The sequence below is a fragment of the Dermacentor silvarum genome, chromosome 7, assembly GCF_013339745.2.
Source record: "Dermacentor silvarum isolate Dsil-2018 chromosome 7, BIME_Dsil_1.4, whole genome shotgun sequence".
In the NCBI taxonomy this organism is placed as follows: Eukaryota; Metazoa; Arthropoda; class Arachnida; order Ixodida; family Ixodidae; genus Dermacentor; species Dermacentor silvarum.
Window position 1 is genome coordinate 123393317 of NC_051160.1, and position 18392 is coordinate 123411708.

The window sequence follows — 18392 nt, forward strand, 5'->3', positions numbered from 1 at the left end:
CTCAAACTGAGCTGGTGCACAGCCTGGTGCACCAGCTCGGAATTTCTGATGTGCGAGGCAGATAACTTTGACACGTGCACAAGTTAATGCATCATCGAAATTGAGTAGCGGCCGTAAGTTCTCATGAATTTGTCCTGCTTGCAGGCACATTCAATGGCAGGAATTTTTAAGTATGTGGACCTACAATAAATTTATAAGTTATTCCAAACATCTTCCGAGCGCCTGATTACTAGGTGAAATGGGACAGACGCACGTCTTGGTTACCTTAGTGGTGTCGCGATAATGTGTAAGTGAAACTCGACCTTGTGTGGTGCATATCTATGAGGTCGGGTTGTAGCTCACAACTACACGCTTACTATAAAGAGGTGGATGAAAATTTAATTAAACCGAATAAACCATAGAAATAGGATTTAGGGAACACAATATGGTTCTATTCATACTAATCCCAATTCTGGAATTTTGCAGCACGTGTTGTAAGATTACACAAAAAAGAAATGTCGCAGTTTCGCCCGAAAGGCGAAGCATCGATTCTGATATAAAATTAGTAGAGAGCTATACGAAGCAAGGATAGTAGTTTATTTTGCCGTATAAAGTTGTGAACATTCGCTTACTAACTACATAGACAAGCAAGGTGTCACGCGCGCAAAGGTAAACATGAACACATATCGCTTGATGACCGCGGAAACTCGCTGTGCGAACGCCGGAGTGAGAAAGTGCGCCAGCAGCAGCGGGCAAATTGACCTTCACGCTGTCTCACGTCTCGCTTCAACGCGAACTAAACGTCGAGCGCAGAGTGCTTACGAAGCTACCGGCACTAGGCGCATGAACTTTGTCCCCATGAAAGATCAATTGGAAGACGAGGCCCGCGCGGAAGTGCAATTCGCCCGCATCGCAGATCGCTTTCAAGATACGGCGCCGGCGCGTCCGCGCTGCGCACTAAACACGACCACGCGCTTCCGGCCTGCCTACCTCCCTCGCGAGGGCTACATTGCCGGCTCACCCTCGTACGCTCTAACTCGCAGACACAGCGTAGGGCGCGCGGCGTAGTTTGTATCGCCGTTGTACTTTATTTGGAACCTCACGACGACGGCAGAAATACGCTTGGAGTGTCCATATAATTGTTCTCGCAATGAAGCATTCTTTATCATAGCAGCAAGCGTCACTAGAGAACACATGCAAGAAACAAGAAAAGGAGACGGCGACGATTGCAAGGTGCCTTGTGATCGTCCCCGCCTCTTTTTTTTCTCCCTGGTGTTCTTTGGTGCTGTTTGCAGCAACATCGAGCGTACTACCCCAGCAATACGTTTTGACTACTTTCATCCGCCCCCTCGAAGGTACAGAGAATAAATTATTTAATTTTTCATTGCGAAGGAATACGAGGCGTTTTGTTTTTTAAAAACACAAACGTGCTGGTTCTGAGTTCCATTGCTTCGCAGGCCAAGGAACGCGTAGAGAAGGAATAAAAGCTTCTATAACTGTAAGATGATCTATGAAGTGCAGTGCCTTTGAGCGTCACGGAAAATAATGTGCAGTGACAATATTGCGGCTGCCAAAGAAGCATGTCATCTTAGCCAAGACGCCAGCCAATGCAACAGGATATTCATTATGGCTTCTCAGTGTATAAATAGGAAGCGGATCAGAGAAATATGTCCTGCAGATGAAGTCAATTATGGTAACCTATGTGGTCACGTTTCCCGCCAAGGTCTTCTTACTTCGTAATGGAAGCACAGTGCAAGGCAGGGGCTGCGACGATGATCTTACAGTCAAGAAACATGTCTGAATTTTGGGAACTCTTAAGTTGTTGAGAAACAGTGTAAAAACTGTAAGTTGGGATGAAAGTAGTGTTCAACATATTTTACTTTCTCTAGTGACTAGAGGGTAACTGAAATGTTACGAGTGCAAGACGAATTTTTTTTTGAAACAGGGTTCTTAACGAGGCTCTTCTTGAACAATGATCTGAACGATCAAAATTAAAATATAAATTGCCATCACAAATTCGGCCTAAGGAAAACCGAGACAGGAAACATCATAATGTAGTTTTTAAAATCGGTTATCGGAAATGTCCAAAAGGTAGAAATGTATTGCTTGGCAGGGTAGAGGGAAGCCTACTTGCTGCAATACAAGTTCGCGCATAGCGTGGTTGACCAATTACCATCGGTCAGATGTGCGGCAAGGGAGAAAAAGAGCGCAAAGATGATAGACAGGAGAAGGGAAAAAAGTCCATAGAATTTGCTGGTCTTCACCCATAAGCTGCTGCTCAACAGAACACAGTTTCAATAGTATACCTTGGAAAAACTCTAAATAGCTATATTAACAACTATAAATAAGTATAATACACCTTAATATATGCGTAGGCACAAACACCTGTGGTAATAATATGGATATATGGCAGCTGTGGGAGAGGATCAGCTCTGCGAGCAGTGACCAGAATGAAAATACTGTGTTTAGGGTACGGAAGAGACGGAGCATTGAACATTTATTTACACTCAAAACCTTCACATAGCCGAATATCTTGCTCCCACTGCACATTTACAGCGAAGCTGTAAAAAAGGGCAGTGCAAGGAAAATATTGCTAGCTTCCTCGTTTGGCAAAGGACAAACTGAAGACTAGCATCCCGGGATTTCTTTTTCTCTGGCGACCGACAATTCAACCAGTCACAACAGAAGGCGTGCCGCGTACGCCGCTGTGTTCCTTGGAGCACCACCGGATGGCACTCGCCTCCACGTATCCACGGCAGCGGCGGCGGGGAAAGATAAGAAAAGAACCAGAAAGCTTGCCTTCCTGCATAGCACTCGCCGAAAGCGTTTTCCGGTAATAATTGCAGTTGCATAAGCTGCATTCGCCGGGAAGCGGCAACTGCAGCATACTAAGGAAGGAGTGACGTGACTAGAGTTTGAGCGACGTGACTAGGGCTGTGATAGCGCTATGGAAAGGACACGCATAGTTTGGAATCCCAAAGAGCAGTGTGAACACGATGAGCGGCGACGGGAACAGCAACGCAATGTGCACAACAGCGTCGTGCTCAGGCTAGGCTGGACATAGCGGTTCCTGCCCAAAGTGAGCCACGCACACTTAGGATGCCTGAAGAGTTGCGTGAATACGATGAGAGATAGAGAGAACAAGTTTATTTAAAAAATGTCACAGTTTCGCCCTAAGGGCGAAGCAATGAATGCGATAGCAACACAGCAATGTCATACGAAGTAAGGTGAGCGGCTTTGGTAGCAATATGAATTGTAGTAAACATCAGCTGATTAAGTAAGCAGGTGCGCTGCGGCGTAAGTAGACCGACATGAAGAGAGACTCGATGACCACGAGAAGGCGCGTGTGAAACGGTGGTGTTGATGAGAAGCGCTTCCCGTGGGCAGCGCGTGCGAAGGGACACACCTGTAGCGCTGCACTGCCGATCCGGGGCAGCATTGCGTGTGTAGCGTGCGTTGGAAAATGTGGCCCGACTATTACGAACTGAATGAACAAGCGTGGTGTGAGCGCGCACAAACACGAAGAGATCACACTGAATGACAGCAGACAACGACTGTCAAAACGCTGGCAGCAAGCATACGCCGCAGCGGGCGAAGGTACGTGCGGTCTATCGCTTCAACGGAAACTGAGCAGCGAATGCACTTAAAGGTCAGAGCCGTGTGGAGATAAGAGACGGTGCGAGCGAGCGACGAGCGGGGTTGTTGGCAGAGAAGTGCGCCCCCCCCCCCCCCCTTGCTCCCTCCGGCGCTGGCTTCCTGCTTCCTTGCTTGCGCGTGGGAGATTGAGTGCGTTCGCTCTCCGTGATAGCGCGCGTCTCCGCACGCTTCCTCTCGGGCATACGGCGCGCGGCGAAGATTTTATCTATAGGGAACCTCACGGCGACGGCGACGGCGACGACGACGGCGACGGCAGAAATCCGGTTCAAGTGTCCATATAATTGCTATCGCAATAAAATAAACCCCAGTCCTGGTCCATAAAGAGAGCGAGGCCTAGTCTACAGACAGGCCAAGAATATTAACGTGTACGAGCAGTGCCTCTACCCGCCACTCCTTCAGCGTCGCAGGTCTTCGTGTAGTAGGTATATGACATTGCTCTCGCGCATGGCTGCATGGGCACCCGGAGAATCCCATAGAACGTGGGCGTTATCTCCGAAGCCACCGCACGCCATACAGGTGGGAGATACGTCCTTGTCTTTATTAGATCTTGCCGTTGAGTGCGGGAGTTGGGCGATGTTGAGGAGGACTTGGAGAACTGAATGTTTATTTACATAATTTGCAGCATTAAAACAAATTAAATATACAATAAAAGAGCCATCGTTACGGCCGGCAGCAGATCGGACGCTGCGGCCTGCAGAAAGAAGAACGACTCTCTTCTCGATCTGTCTCTGTCTTATAACCTCTTCAGTCTGCCGGGCTCACGTCACTATCAGCTAATCGTCGAGTCCATCCAGGTGTCGTCATTTTCATCCAATAGTCGTGTCCGGGCAAGTGGCGCCATGTTCGGCCAGTGGGGGCTCTCCAAGAGCTCTATTCTCCGATGGTTGACTTGCCTCAGGCGTTGCCTCCTCGCCTGGAAGCGCTAATCTGGAGAGGTCGGGTTGTCTTGAAAGACCTTCCAGAGCTGCAGAACAGCTTTTCTCGGGACCAGGGTCAACTACCTCGACCCTTGCCGGCCTCCCGTTGCACTTTCGCGAAGCGTCAGGAAGAGGCTGGAGACAAAAGCTCCACGCGCTGCACACGATGGTGGGATTGCCAACCGGTTTGACGAGCCCAATAATCCAGTCGACGCGCAATTACGCGCCATGATTGACAGAAGACGGTGAGTGGCTGCAGTCGAAGAACACCGATGCCAGGAAAAGGATCCGTATCTAACACCTTGTATGTAGTGCTGAATGTGGGAAGTCAGTCGAGAATGTGTTTTTGGACACCTCACTAGTGCCCCCTAGCTTTGCGTCATGGAGTGGGGTGGATTAGGATAAACTCTGCGGTTGCTACGCATCTCGTCTAATCTTGCGCGCCGGTCGGAACACGTCAGAACAAGTAATTCGGTACGGTTCTGTGAATCCGGCCACCACAGGGGAGGGCTTGGGAGACTTACGTGAGAGGTGGCATGTGCCACTTATTTCCCCCTGATCCCCGAATGACCAGGTATCCACTGTATCCCCACGCGTATGGAAGGGTTGGCATCAAATTTATTATAGCTAGTGTATTCTAATGCGCGTCGACCGACGAAAGAAACAGCAACGTGAATATGCACGACGCTGTCGTGCTCAGGCTCGGCAGGACCCAATTCAAGGCTACGTCACATTGGTGTGTGGGATCAGGTGATAATACAGCTTCGCTGGCCATCCACCTTCACAGCGTGCATAGAAGCCGTTTTTTTTTCAGCATTCGTTTTCCTCTCGCACTATTGCACAATGGAAGTCTTTCCCTGAAAGTCTGCTACGTGGGACTAGCCGGGTGGCGCGGGGTGTCCCCTGCGTCTTCTCTGGACCTCAATAAAGTTATTTCACTCACTCACTTAAAGATCGTGTGGAAGTGTTGAGAGTTTGCTGTTGACCCATTTTTATTTATATGGATGCTTTGCGTTAACGTCTTACCATAGTTTGTTTTCTCTAAGGTCATCACTTTTAAATGCGAAACATTTCTGGGCGAACATGTGCCACTTTGACAGTATCTATTTATCTATCTAGCCGACTACGTCTTGGTGCTCTCATGGCCGTTTCATTTACTTACTATTTACAAAAATTGGCATACAATGACACAGTAGCGCACCCAGGATCTCTGCGAGGGGGGGGGGGGGGTAGTTGACAGTTAATACCATCTAAACATCACTAATTTCGAGACAGCATGGGAACTTGTAAAAAAAAATTAGCTTTTTGCGAGTGTGCAGACGATTGCGCGTCTTACAGCCTAGTTGTAATACGCAAATGCACAAGGAAAAAAAGGGGTTAAACAAAAGAGGGGGGGGGGGTTAAGTCCGCCTTAGGGGGGATTACAACTCGTGAACCCCCCCCCCCCCTCCCTGTCGGTGCGCCACTGGTATGACCAGAGTGTATGACAAACATAAATGATAGGTTATGGCATGAATATCATGACATGTGTGTCATGTAGGTCATGAAACAGCTGCCTAGGGCTTGATGCTCTCATGACCGTTTCGTTAACTTAGTAGGTACCAAAATTGACATAGTATGACAACAGTGCATGACCACCATAAATGATAGGTCATGACATAGACATGTGTGTCATGTCGGTCATGAAACAGCCGCCTAAAATGGCAACGAGCCAGTGAAAAAACATTAACACTCAAAAACCACCGAAAGAGGTTCGGACGTGGGTACTAAGGCAAGGAAACACTAAATGATAACAGTAGAAGTCATAGTCATGAGCATGGCTTTGCAAAAATGACAATGACCCGGCAAAAAAGACTAACACTCAAAAACCACTGAAATGACTTTGCACAGCAGTACTAAGTCAAGGAAACACTAAAAGGTAATGGTAGAAGTCATGCTCAAGAGCATGAATCAGCAAAAATTACAATGACTCAGCAAAAAAATTAACTCTCAAAAACCCCTGAAATTGGTTCAGACGTGGGTACCAAGTGAAGGAAACACCAAAGCATGGTGGTAGAAGCATAGTCATGAACACGACTCAGCAAAAATGACTGACTCAGCGAGAAAAATTAACATTCACCAAAGGATGATGGAAACACCAAAGGATGATGGCAGAAGTTATAGTCATGAGCATGACTCAGCAAGAACGACAATGACTAAGCAAAAACTACCACTTAGAAACCACTGAAATGGGTTCAGACTTGGGTGCCAAGTGAACTAAACACTAAAGGATGGTGGTACAAGTCATAGTCATGAGTATTACTCAGCAAGAATGACAATGACTCAGCGAGAAAATATCAACGCTCAGAACACTCTGAAATGCGTTCAGACGTGGGTACGAAGTGAAATATAACTAAATGATGATGGTAGAAGTCATAGTCTTGAGCATGACTCAGCAAAAGTGACAATGACTCAGCGAGGAAACATTAACACTCAAAAACCACTGAAATGGGTCCGGACGCGGGTACTAAGTGAAGGAAAAGGCTAACGGTTGACGGTCGAAGTCATAATCATGAGCACGACTAAGGCTTTCGCCTCAAGGTCTCTAAGGCCTAGCTAAAGGGAATCCTGGTGGAAGTCATGACATGAATGTCATGACCTGCGTGTCCTGTAGGTCATGAAATAGCCGCCTATGTCTTGGTGTTCTCATGGTCGTTTCGTTAACTTGGTTGGCTCCCCGCACACTGCTTTGCATAACATCGATTCCCACAGGTCGTGGGATCTGCCGGCTTTTCTTTCTTATTTTCTTACGCATTTTCGAATTTTGTTTAGCAGTATCTTTTTTGTATTTTGTTGCACTCCCACCTGCTTGGTCCTCGGACTGTAGTATAATTTAAATAAAAAAATTTAAATTATGAAAATGAATTTACCCCATGTGTCTGACTTAAATTTATTGATTTAAATAGCTTTGCTGACATGCAGTTTTAGAGCGTAGCTCTTAGGTGCCCGTTTCTGTGGCGAGCGTCTGCGTCACTTGTAACCGAGCGAACCAGCACAGCGAAAGATGAGAGAGAATGCGGCACACAGCGGGGTATGAAAAATGCAAGCGACAGCCAATAGCCACGACCAGGAAAGTGGAGAGGATGGTGCTGCACCACCAGGAGGCCGAAAGCGGAGGAGGGTATGGAGAAAGGGTGAGGAGGAAAGCCGAGTGCCGGCAGCGACAAGGCATGCGACTAGCGCGGAAACAAAGCACTGGCGAGTGCTCGGACCCACTGCGCATGCGCTACATCGCCTGCGCCGCCGCAGCAGCTAGATAATGCGCTCCGCGCGAGCCACGAGTTCCCGTGTTCCCGCTTTTTTTCTGAACAATGAGCGACCCAACCGGTGGATATGCTTCGTCCGCCGCCGCTGATAAACGAGCTGACTGAGCAGAGGCTCAGCGCCGCTGCCGAGAGCACCCTGTCGTGGAGAATCCAATTCTTTGCCACAATATATCGCGAATTCAAAACACCTAAGCAGCTGCGCTCAAAGTTCGCCTCAGGGAGTATCGTAATCATCGGTAAAATTTGTTATGAAGAAATATCTACGCAGCTTGGTCTTCTTGACGTTTATCATAATTTATAACGTGTACAAATCCTTTATTGACGAGTGTTGCCTGCAGGCAACAGACAAGAAAAAAAATGTCTTGCCGAGTTTCAGTATTAGGTACGAAATGTCTTGCTAAATGTCTTCGGCCAACACTGAATGACAGGCAGCAAGTGTCATTTGCTGGTTTAGAGCAGAATCACTGGACGAGGAAGAAGTTGGGCGCGCAACTAACTGTATTGAAAGCAAGGTCAGGGGAGATGTAAGATATCCAGCTGCAGTGGTGTCCCACATGTGATGTACAGCAAATGAAATGTGCACCTATGGTTTACATATGATTAGAGCTGTATATACGAAATAAAAAAGAAGCCTTAGGTGGCTTGGGGTGAAGCTCACTTCGAGTTTCCTGCTTGCGGTTGTCCTCCTGTTGCTGAAAAAATTTCCACAATTTCTGTTTCTTTTTCATTATGCTCATTCTCTACGTGTGTTTTACATTTTTATAGAAATTAAACATTTCTTTCTACGTGTTTACATGTCTCGTCTTAAAGGAACATAGGATAAATTGTCAGCCATTTCAGATATACGAAGGAAAAGTTCGTGTAAACTAAATGTACTGAAGTTCACCACTCCACAAACGAAAAATAGCACGCGTGGTTCATCGTAAAGAATATATTTTTCCTTACGCAAACAGTAATTTCACAAGACCACAAATACGCAAGCATGATATAAATATCTTTACTCTACCTTCTTTCAAATGAATAATTTAGCTAAGCAATTTAATTTAATTTTATTTTTATTGCGAGAACATTAACTTCAGCACTGAGTCTTTGTCATTCAGGTGTCAAGACGCTTGGAGCTACTTCAGCTTGGACGTTTCCATATCATCAGAACAAGCCTTCGCCAGGTAATGTTAAACTTCTGCAGCGAGTTACGCAATCTTACTGCCCGCTTGTTGTTTTCTCTAGGAGTGCACATACCATTGCTTCTGCGTTACGTTCCTGAATAGCCTTCATCAAGAATGGGTGAATGTGGGAGCCATAGATATGAAATGGTATTTAATATTTCAACCTTCAAGGCGAAACGAACTTTAAGAATAAAATACACGAACGTCTTTCCACAATCTTGTCGACAGCGGCAAACGCACAAAAACATTACGTACACAGTTAACTTTGGCCCCGGCGGGGCACACAGCATACGCATTTGCCGCGCTGGCCCGAAGCAGGCTCCCCCTTGGTCGTAAGTGCCGCCAGCTTATGAAGCCTAGGCCACGCATACTCGAATGTCCAGAAAGCACCACGTGACCAAGTTGCCACCGTCACAGTTGCAGCATCATGCAGTGGGGATAGCGTAGCGATTGGTGTGGCGAGAAATCGACGATATCTCGGCAATCCCCTCGAAGTGTACAAATAATTAATGCAACAAATATTACGGCAGGAACTCCAAAGTGGGACTTGTAAGGCAGAACGAAAGCATTATTTCCAGTTGCTCATTTTACACACAGATAACATATGACTGATTGAGTGGCCGAGTTACTCATACCGCGGCTCACTGGGTCTAGGATGACTCAATAAGTGTCAAGTATTGCAATGACCTGTTGCAATTACCTAACTGCTGAGCCTAAATAGTCGGAATTCGTCGTATTGAAATAATGTATTATGAAACGGAAATATGTTTAGGTAATCTATTATGAATTATTCTTATGAATGTATTGTTATTAAATTGTAATCAGGATTAACTGATCTCAAGGAACCTGAAATAAAATGATTAGGCTCTAAATTTTAACCCAAATAAATTGTATTTAGTCTCGCTATCCTTATTTACCCTCCATTAATTGCCATAACGCTTAAATATTTGTATCGTAATTAATACGCAATTAGGCTTCCTTCCTTTCCATTAGTCTTGAAGTGTCTTATTTATGCCTATGTAAATTCATCGTAAATAATCTTATTAGTATTATATTCACCTTAATTATGTTTAATACCTCTTCAGTACTCATTATATATAGTCATATTTAAAAATATCAATAGTCATAGGTTATTTATTTATTTACTTATTTATTTATTCAAAATACCCCTAAAGGCCCTCAAAGAGGGTATTACATTGGACGTTATGATAAGGCGTTCCCATATATTCCCCATAGGACACCATGTATAGCTATGGAGCACGTGTCACGCGTTACAAACAAATGGGCGGACGGACAGATTCATGAGGGAAGTAGCGCTAGAATGACTGCGCATTAAAAAGCATTTTTTACGCCTTTACGCTTTAGTCAGTGCTGCCGGCACTCTCAGTCATGTAAACTCCACAGCGGTCACTTTTGGCACATATGCATGAAAATACCTTACCGCTAAGTGGTAAATATTTTCGAAGCTTGCTCTGCATAGATTGTTTGTGCCCTTCAACAAATTTTCTCATCTTCGCTAATGCTACGTCAGTATGGTTGCTGCGCGTCATCGACACCAATTGTGTTTCATTATCAATACAAAAACCATTGCGCGTCATCAACACTAGTACCATACAGCAATGAAGAATTTAAAACACAACATGACGCATGCACACGGGCGAAAAATGGGTGGGTAACTTTTACTCCCCCTTCATTCGCCACCTTCCTATGCGTGGACTAATCAGCTCTAGCTTGATCAGAACCAAACAGCGTTCCTATTTATTTTACCTCTCGTTTACCTTTCGAAGCTGTCCAAAGCGGAAAGTCAAGCACTTTTCCTTAAATCTGGGAGGCAAGCAACCATGAATGACGTTTTCAATAACTGGAAGACTCTGCTGGCCAAGCCGTTATCAGGAGATACACGCGGAAAAGATATGATTGTTATATTCACAAGGTGAGCAAAGGACACTATAGTTTTTTCTACCCGAGATCTGTTTGCAATGACACTCACCTACGCACACTAACCATCACCAATGAACCTATTTTACAGGCGCAGTCTTACTACTCCGAATGGGTATACAGCGTCTGGTAAGTGCAGACGATTGCCGAAAGTGTGAGAGATTCTTTTGTGCAGAGCGTGGGTATATTTTCATCTCGTGGCGAATCCTGTGAGGGTCCAAACTTGCTGTTTCAGGGCAGGAAACCGTAGGGGCGATCTCTTTCACTCTTGTGCAGGTACTCCATGGATGCATCAACACCACAAAACTATATATGACAACAAGCACAGCGTAGTAACTGTGCTATCCTTTTTGTATGCCTATCCCTTTTCTTGTAATTGTGAACAAATTATCCCGTCAGTAAGTCGTGGCTTCCGGAGACCTGGTTCCGGAAGAAGGACGCTTCCCATATTAGCAGAAGATAAAGTGAACAATAGTTACATAAAAGAAATGAACATTTTGAAAACTGGGACAGAGCCTGTAGATTTCGTATGTATGACTAAATATGAAACTGCAGAATTATACACACCATAATTAATGACAGCATTTGCACTGTCCGAAAAATTGTTTAGTTTACGGTGTGAAGAAAAAGGGACAAGAAATCCTTAAAAAAGTCGCACTTCCGACCGAAAGGCGAAGCATCGATTGCGATAGCAAAGTAGTAGAGAGCTATACGAAGCAAATATAGCAGTTTATTTGGCCGTATAATATTGTAAACATTCGCCTACTAACTAATAGGCAAGCATGGTGTCCCGCACGCATAGGTAAAATGAACACATCACGCTCGATTACCGAGGATACTAGCTGTGAAAACGCCGGAGTGAGAAAGCGCGCCAGCAGAAGCGGACAAATTGACCTTCGCGCTGTCTCTCAGCTCGCTTTAATGCGAACTAAACGTCGAAAGCAGAGCGCATACAAAGTTACCGGCACTCGGCGCATGAACTTTGTCCCCATCACATATCGCTTTGAATATGAGGCCCGCGCGGGCACGCACTTTGCCCGCATCGCAGATCGCTTTCAAGATACGGCGCCCGCGCGGCCGCGCTGTGAGCAGCAGCCGACGGCGCAGAATGCCCTTCCACCCCACCTCCGTCGCCTCGCCTCCGTGCCGCGCGCGCGCGATAGACGACCGCGCGCTTCCGGCGTGCCTTCCTGCCTCGCGTGCACTACATCGATCCGCGATTGCCAGCTCACCCTCATACGCTTCACTCGCAAGCACAGCGTACGGCACGTGGCGACGATTTCATCGCCATTGGACTTTATACGGAACCGAATGGCGACGGCTACGGCAGAAATGCGCTTAGTCCATATAATTGCTATCACAATGAAATAACGTGAGGGGGGGATACGCGGTTGTATACAGGATGAGTACACTCACAAGACTATAAAGATGGAAATACGAGGACACTCGTGTAGCAAAAGGTGACGTTTACTTAAAAATATTTCAGTTTGAGTCTTTATCTTTGTAAATTTTGTCTTTATCATGTTACTATCCGCCTTGTGCGGTGCGTCAATAGGCAGTCTGTACCTTCCCCGATCTTTCCGGGTGCCTACCGCATTCTCTATCGTGTGCTTGGCAAACTACCACCTAGTTGCCACCGCAATAAAGGTGGCGGAACATGGGAACAGAAGTTATTTTGAAACATTTATCGTAAGGCTCAGGTGACAAAGTTGAATAGAACGGTAGATGTTTTTCAATTGTGGAATTTTACACTTACTAAAAGAAGGTCTACAGGAAGAAACACGTGATGTAGCCCACTCTTCAGGGACCACAGTGACACATAAACTGTGATAGCGGCATAAAAACTATCGTCACTACTACGTGACATCATATATGATATTTAAGGTTAGTATACCCAAACACACCGAGAAGAAGAAATACAAGTGCAACGACGCTTAGACACACGAAAGCGTAGAAACAATATGAACAGAAAGCGGCACTATCGTACATCGGCTACACTACCTAAAAACGCTAAACACTGTACCTTACTCAAATAAAGATAATGGTGATTCAGGAGGTCTGAGAGGTTAGAAATTACTCGAGACGTAACGCCCTAATTGACGCTGTAAAATGTTTCCAGATTTATGGTTTGAACTTATTTATTTTATACATTTACTGTTTTTTATAAACCTTGTTATTTGGTGATGTAGCGCTTGTGAGCCATATTTATTTATTTTATTTATTTACAATACTGCCAGCCTCTACTCAGACCATAGCAGGTGGGCACTATATATATGTACAGATACAAAGAATGCTCATCACGATAAGGATCAAGCAATACATAAATAACATGTATTATATATAAAATGTATAACATGAACTTTGCACTTTACGCACAGGCAATTCACACTACATAATATATATACCGAATACTAGTACATGATAGTTTTCAAGGCAGAATAAAATGTCAATTTAAGCATTCTACGCTGCATACGTGACTACTTACACAGGGTACTTACTCAGGATATTGTTAATCCTGTAAGTATCAAAGTGCATACGGTAATTACTAAATTTTCTGCGATACGAACAACAAGGCTGTTCATTATTAAGTATATGGATAGCCTCAACAGATGTCCTTAGGATTTCTACGTTATTTATGTTAATGGGAAGCATTCTTTGCCTCAGTTTCGGCACTTTGCGGTACGTGGGTAGTCATGTCCTCTCTCATGCGTCTTTAATTAGAACAAAATAACGTGTGACAGATGGTTGAATCGAACTTCTGCCATGGAACACAGCATTCCGGTGCTCTAACCATTATGAGACGATTTTGTCTTTATCGCCGGCAAACTTCAAGGCAAGCAAATACACTCAAGCGGTAATGCCAAAGGAATTACAACATACTTCGGATGCCAGCTCAACAAGAGTTGAACATTTAGAAATTGGAAAGGTTTCAAGTGCAGTATAGTTGCTACATGCGGCACCCACTACCGCACACAACTCTGTGTTTTCTGCACTTCAAGAAAAATTATTACAGCCCCTCCAGAAAACACAAAACATCCCATGGATGTCCCTTAAAGATCCGAGTGTGCTAACTTTTTATGAGATGTACTGAGGACGTCCACAGTACCATGTCCACGAAGAAGTTTCAACACATCTACGGCTGGGCTTATCGTGAACCTAACTTGACATATACCTAGCAACATTCTCAGCAGGATATTCTCAGGAATTTATTTCCAGGTGTGCTTATTTGGGAGCTTCATTCTTGCCTCAAGGAAATTGAGCATAGCGAAAAACAAAATACAAATGGCACACTGCGAAAAGAGCGTTTATTTGCAGACTCCTTTGTTTTACACATTGTAATTAATATTACTAATACTACTTTTATTAATATAACACATTATTTTGTTCTTAGTTTCCAAAGCGCCCCTCCCTCCAATGGTTCTCTTGAAGTAACAAAAGCCGATCTCGAAGGCTATGCTATTGTAGGTGCATAGGTGGTGCGGCGCTTGAGATACTTCATTTGATACCGAACGGCTTTTTAATGCTGGCAAGAAACAAAGACGCAAAAATGATTAGCTTTAATAGCACATGAAAGCACATAAATCTCAACAGGGCGCCCTATAATTTGCGTTCCCATATGCAAGCTGTGTCGTGCATATTTACACTATATTGACCGCTAACTACAATTTCAAACAATAGTGCCTTGGAAAACGTCCTGACGTGATCGTAAAATGGTCCTCCCAATTATGTTCCGGTGTGTTCTCCGTATATACTTTGGACAGACAAATGAACTTCATCAGGAGCCTTTGAGGATTAGTGCAGGACGTCCTTAGGATGTACGAATGTCCTGATGCCGACATCCCAGAGACTTACTGAGGGTGACTGCGTTTTCTGGGTAGTGAAAATATTCGCGTACAGGTTTTTGCCGCGACAGCGTTAAGGGATAGAATACTTGTCATTCTATCGTAATCACGCTGTAGTTATTTAATCGTAATTATGCCAACGTTATCATGCCATCGTCGTCATATTGTTGTCAAATGGTCGCTATCATGCATCTGTTGTGATATCGTTGTTGTCATCCCATCGTGTTCGTGCCATATTCGTCATTCTAGCTCAGCCATGCGGCAGTCCTCATACCTATTTTTGAAACGAAAGCACCACATCGCCCATTGAGTGAAAAAGCAGACAGTGTTTGTTGCAGCGATACGAGCGCCCCCCGCGCGCTCGTGACACTGGCTCGCGCTTATTGGCTCCGGCAACAGGTACCGCTAAGGAGTCTGAAGCATCGAAATCGCCGGCGGCCTCAACCAAAACGTGGCCGCCTACGCCAGTACCCCGCAAACGAAATAACGGAGCGGAACAACGCCGCAGAACAACCGAAGAGCCAGGCAGCGAAATTCACCGTCATCAGCCAAATCTACCCATACAAGGTGGGCGGAACGAGCATTAACACAGAACATTACTCGCAGCTCAAAACTTGAAGGACCGCTCAGCGGCGTTCAATTGGACATAAATGCTTTCGCATTCACAACTGATGAGTCCTTAAATCGCCTCGGATCTTCTACATCTGAACACCTTACAGGCCCTTAGGCGCCTGTAAATTGCGTAACGCAGAAATCGTCGTAATTCACTCGTGGTCATACCATCGTTTTCATGTCATCGTCATGCCATCATAAGTATGCCGTCATAATCTCTCTCCTCATGCCGTCTTCATACTACCTTTGTCGTTCCACCGACGTCATTCCATTCTCGGGACTGCGTCAGCGTAATACCGTCGTTTTCATGCTGCCATGCTCAGTTCTCATAAGCGACTATGGCAGGGGAGTACCATAGCTAAGTGAGCCGAAGCAATACAAATCTCAGAGTGACCGCTACTGCTTCTTAAATAAACGCGACTTCAGAAATACCGTGTGTCACTACATTGCGCGAATGCTAATCGCGGTACCGTCGACAGTCATATTGAGAAGAGCTTTGCCATAATTTTCTTTTCATGAGGGCTTACCACAGAGCTTGCCGGTATTCCCGCGGACCACTGGTTCCCCAGATAGACCAAACTGCACTCTTGATACTTTCATCTCCGACGTAGCACGGCAGCTGATGTCGTGTGTCTCCCAGAAGGTATATCAAATAAGTCGGCTGGAAGCTCGGTCAGCCTTTTGCTAATGAGAAAGTGGCGGGCTGCAAGCGGAGTTGGCTTGGTGTGCTCGGTGTAGACATGATCGGTCATGGTTTGACCATGACTTCGACTTGTATTAGTGTGCTGTGAAATTTTTCGAAGGCAAGTAAATATCTTTTCAGAACTTTCTTTGGCGTACTCTTCACGGACCAAATCAACCGTTCCAAAAATCCTCCTCACCAAGGAGCTCGTTCGGCGGTAAATTTTGTAACAATCTTGTGGTCAGGAAAGTTGGTCTAGATATTGTCTTCCTAGATTATAGACCACAGTCGTTTAATTTCACGGAGGACGTAGTTGTCATGAAGCGGATGACCAAGGTTCCATCGGAAGTCCAAGCTACAAATATCAGGCAGATCTTTTTTTCCCGACAGTATACTCGTAGACGATGGAATCATGAAAATAAATAGCATCTTCTTCATACAAAGATATAAAAAGTTTTCACCGAGATCGGTGATAAGTTCTCATTTTTTAAATTTTCCGGAGTCGAATTCCAGCACATCTCATTGAGGAATGGGTCCTGAAGACGTGCGCTATAAACTTCAAACGCAGCTTTCTTGGCAAGGTCTTTATTGAAGTAGCCTCGCATTGTGCATCATAACTTTGTTGAAATTGCGGATTCTGTATAAATTTTTGTTGCAGAGATTCCTACTTTGTCACGTGATCCCTGGCTTGTCCTTAACTTCATAAATTAGTTGATACTCCAAAAATTTGATGTGGTACTTCATTTATGATATTACGGCATTCAAGACGTATTTGCGGTTTTTGAAGGCCACCTTGATATGTTTTGTAATCCAAAGTATTCAGTGTCCTTGAGTGGCGTGATTTGCGTGGAAGTTCCTTCTCACTCGAAGCTTCCATGAAGACTTTTCACTGCTTTCGTCCCCATGCGTGGAGAAACGTAAGAGACTTAGCCGTGCAATATGCAGCCCATGGTGGTTGTGATGGCGGTCACTTATTCGATCAGTCGTCCTACCCTTCCGCAGATGAATTTTCAGAAGTAATCCACCCTGATAAGTACTTATATGCTTTCGTCTCAGAATAGGACACACATATGGTACTCACAATTTTCTGTTGACTGGTAACGAGCCTCCAACCTGTGGTCGATGTGGTGAGAGGCTGAGCGTCCTCCATGTCCTCCTGGAGTGTCGGGAAGCCGAAACAGAGAGAAGGAAACATTTTCCTCTTGCATACAGCTATTGTGTCCCGCTCCATCCGTCCATGTTTCTTGGTAAAGAACCACTTTTTACAACCAAAGCAGTCCTCGCATTCTTGAACGTTGTTATCCTAAATGTCATAAGCCCAATAAATTCGTAGCGCATCCTCTCGCCAGAGGATGCTGCTGTGACAGTAGTTCAGTATAGCACCTGCCTCCAGGCCCTTGTGGTTCAAGGGCTCTGTTTAGGCAGTAGTGCTTTTGCCAATTACAACATGTGAAATAACTTGAATATCTTCACTCTTTTTTCAATGCATTCTTCATTTTCATAGTAAACGTCATTGATCATTGTCATAACCTTATTACATGTAGATTTTACGCTCTTTACAGCGACTATTTATAGGCCCCTTTACAGCCATGCTTCATCTAACGTTTTATCCACGCCTGATAATTCACTATTCATGTACCACTGACACGCCATTATCATCGCCTTGGCGCTCTTTGGCCACATCTGGCCCTTGCGCCAATAAACCCTACTAATCATCATTACTTATATGCTTGGCTCAGACTGTGCTTGTAGGGCAGGCAGATCAGCCAGTAAAAACGTTTCATCCAGTTTATTGAATGCATGTGTGTCTTGAGGCGCGGGTATGTCACTGCAAATTCGCGGTACTTCAGTTGCACGGCGTTTGAGCTGTAGTTGCCTTCATGCCTCATCCGCAGTTTCTTGTAAACGTTTTAGGGAAATGCCAAGCTTCCGAACTCTGCAATCGCCATTTGTTCTTCTGCAATGGCGGCGGTATTCAGCTTCTTCCACAGAGTTTCTGTAATGAAACTGGCATTCACTTCCTCCGTAGAACAGCATCCTGACGAGGCGCCTATTCACTGTGTGACGGCTCAGGCTTGAGCCGTCTTTAGCAGGATTCTCCGCTGCGAGGAATATGTCCATGAACTGAAAACTGTCGTCAATGTTTCTTGCTTTTCTTTTGGATTTCCATCTTGGATTGCACATGGGCGTTAAATGCCAACCTTTAAAGTTCGCGCAGCAAAGTCTCCTCGAATATCCGAATTCCTTAGTACGACGGAATTGCTTACCGCATAACAAATAGCAACTCAGCTTCC

General features: G+C 45.1%; 1 protein-coding gene across 2 annotated transcripts in view; it reads left to right on the forward strand.

Annotated features, from left to right (window-relative positions):
* LOC119458413 (uncharacterized) overlaps nt 1-18392 on the forward strand; it is a 77312-nt gene that overhangs the window by 4845 nt on the left and 54075 nt on the right. For both annotated transcript variants that reach the window (XM_037720250.2, XM_037720251.2), the window contains exons 3-5: nt 8959-9024; nt 10812-10957; nt 11054-11091. In XM_037720250.2, the coding sequence (XP_037576178.1) occupies nt 8959-9024; nt 10812-10957; nt 11054-11091 (250 nt within the window). The remainder of the gene's footprint in view (nt 1-8958; nt 9025-10811; nt 10958-11053; nt 11092-18392) is intronic.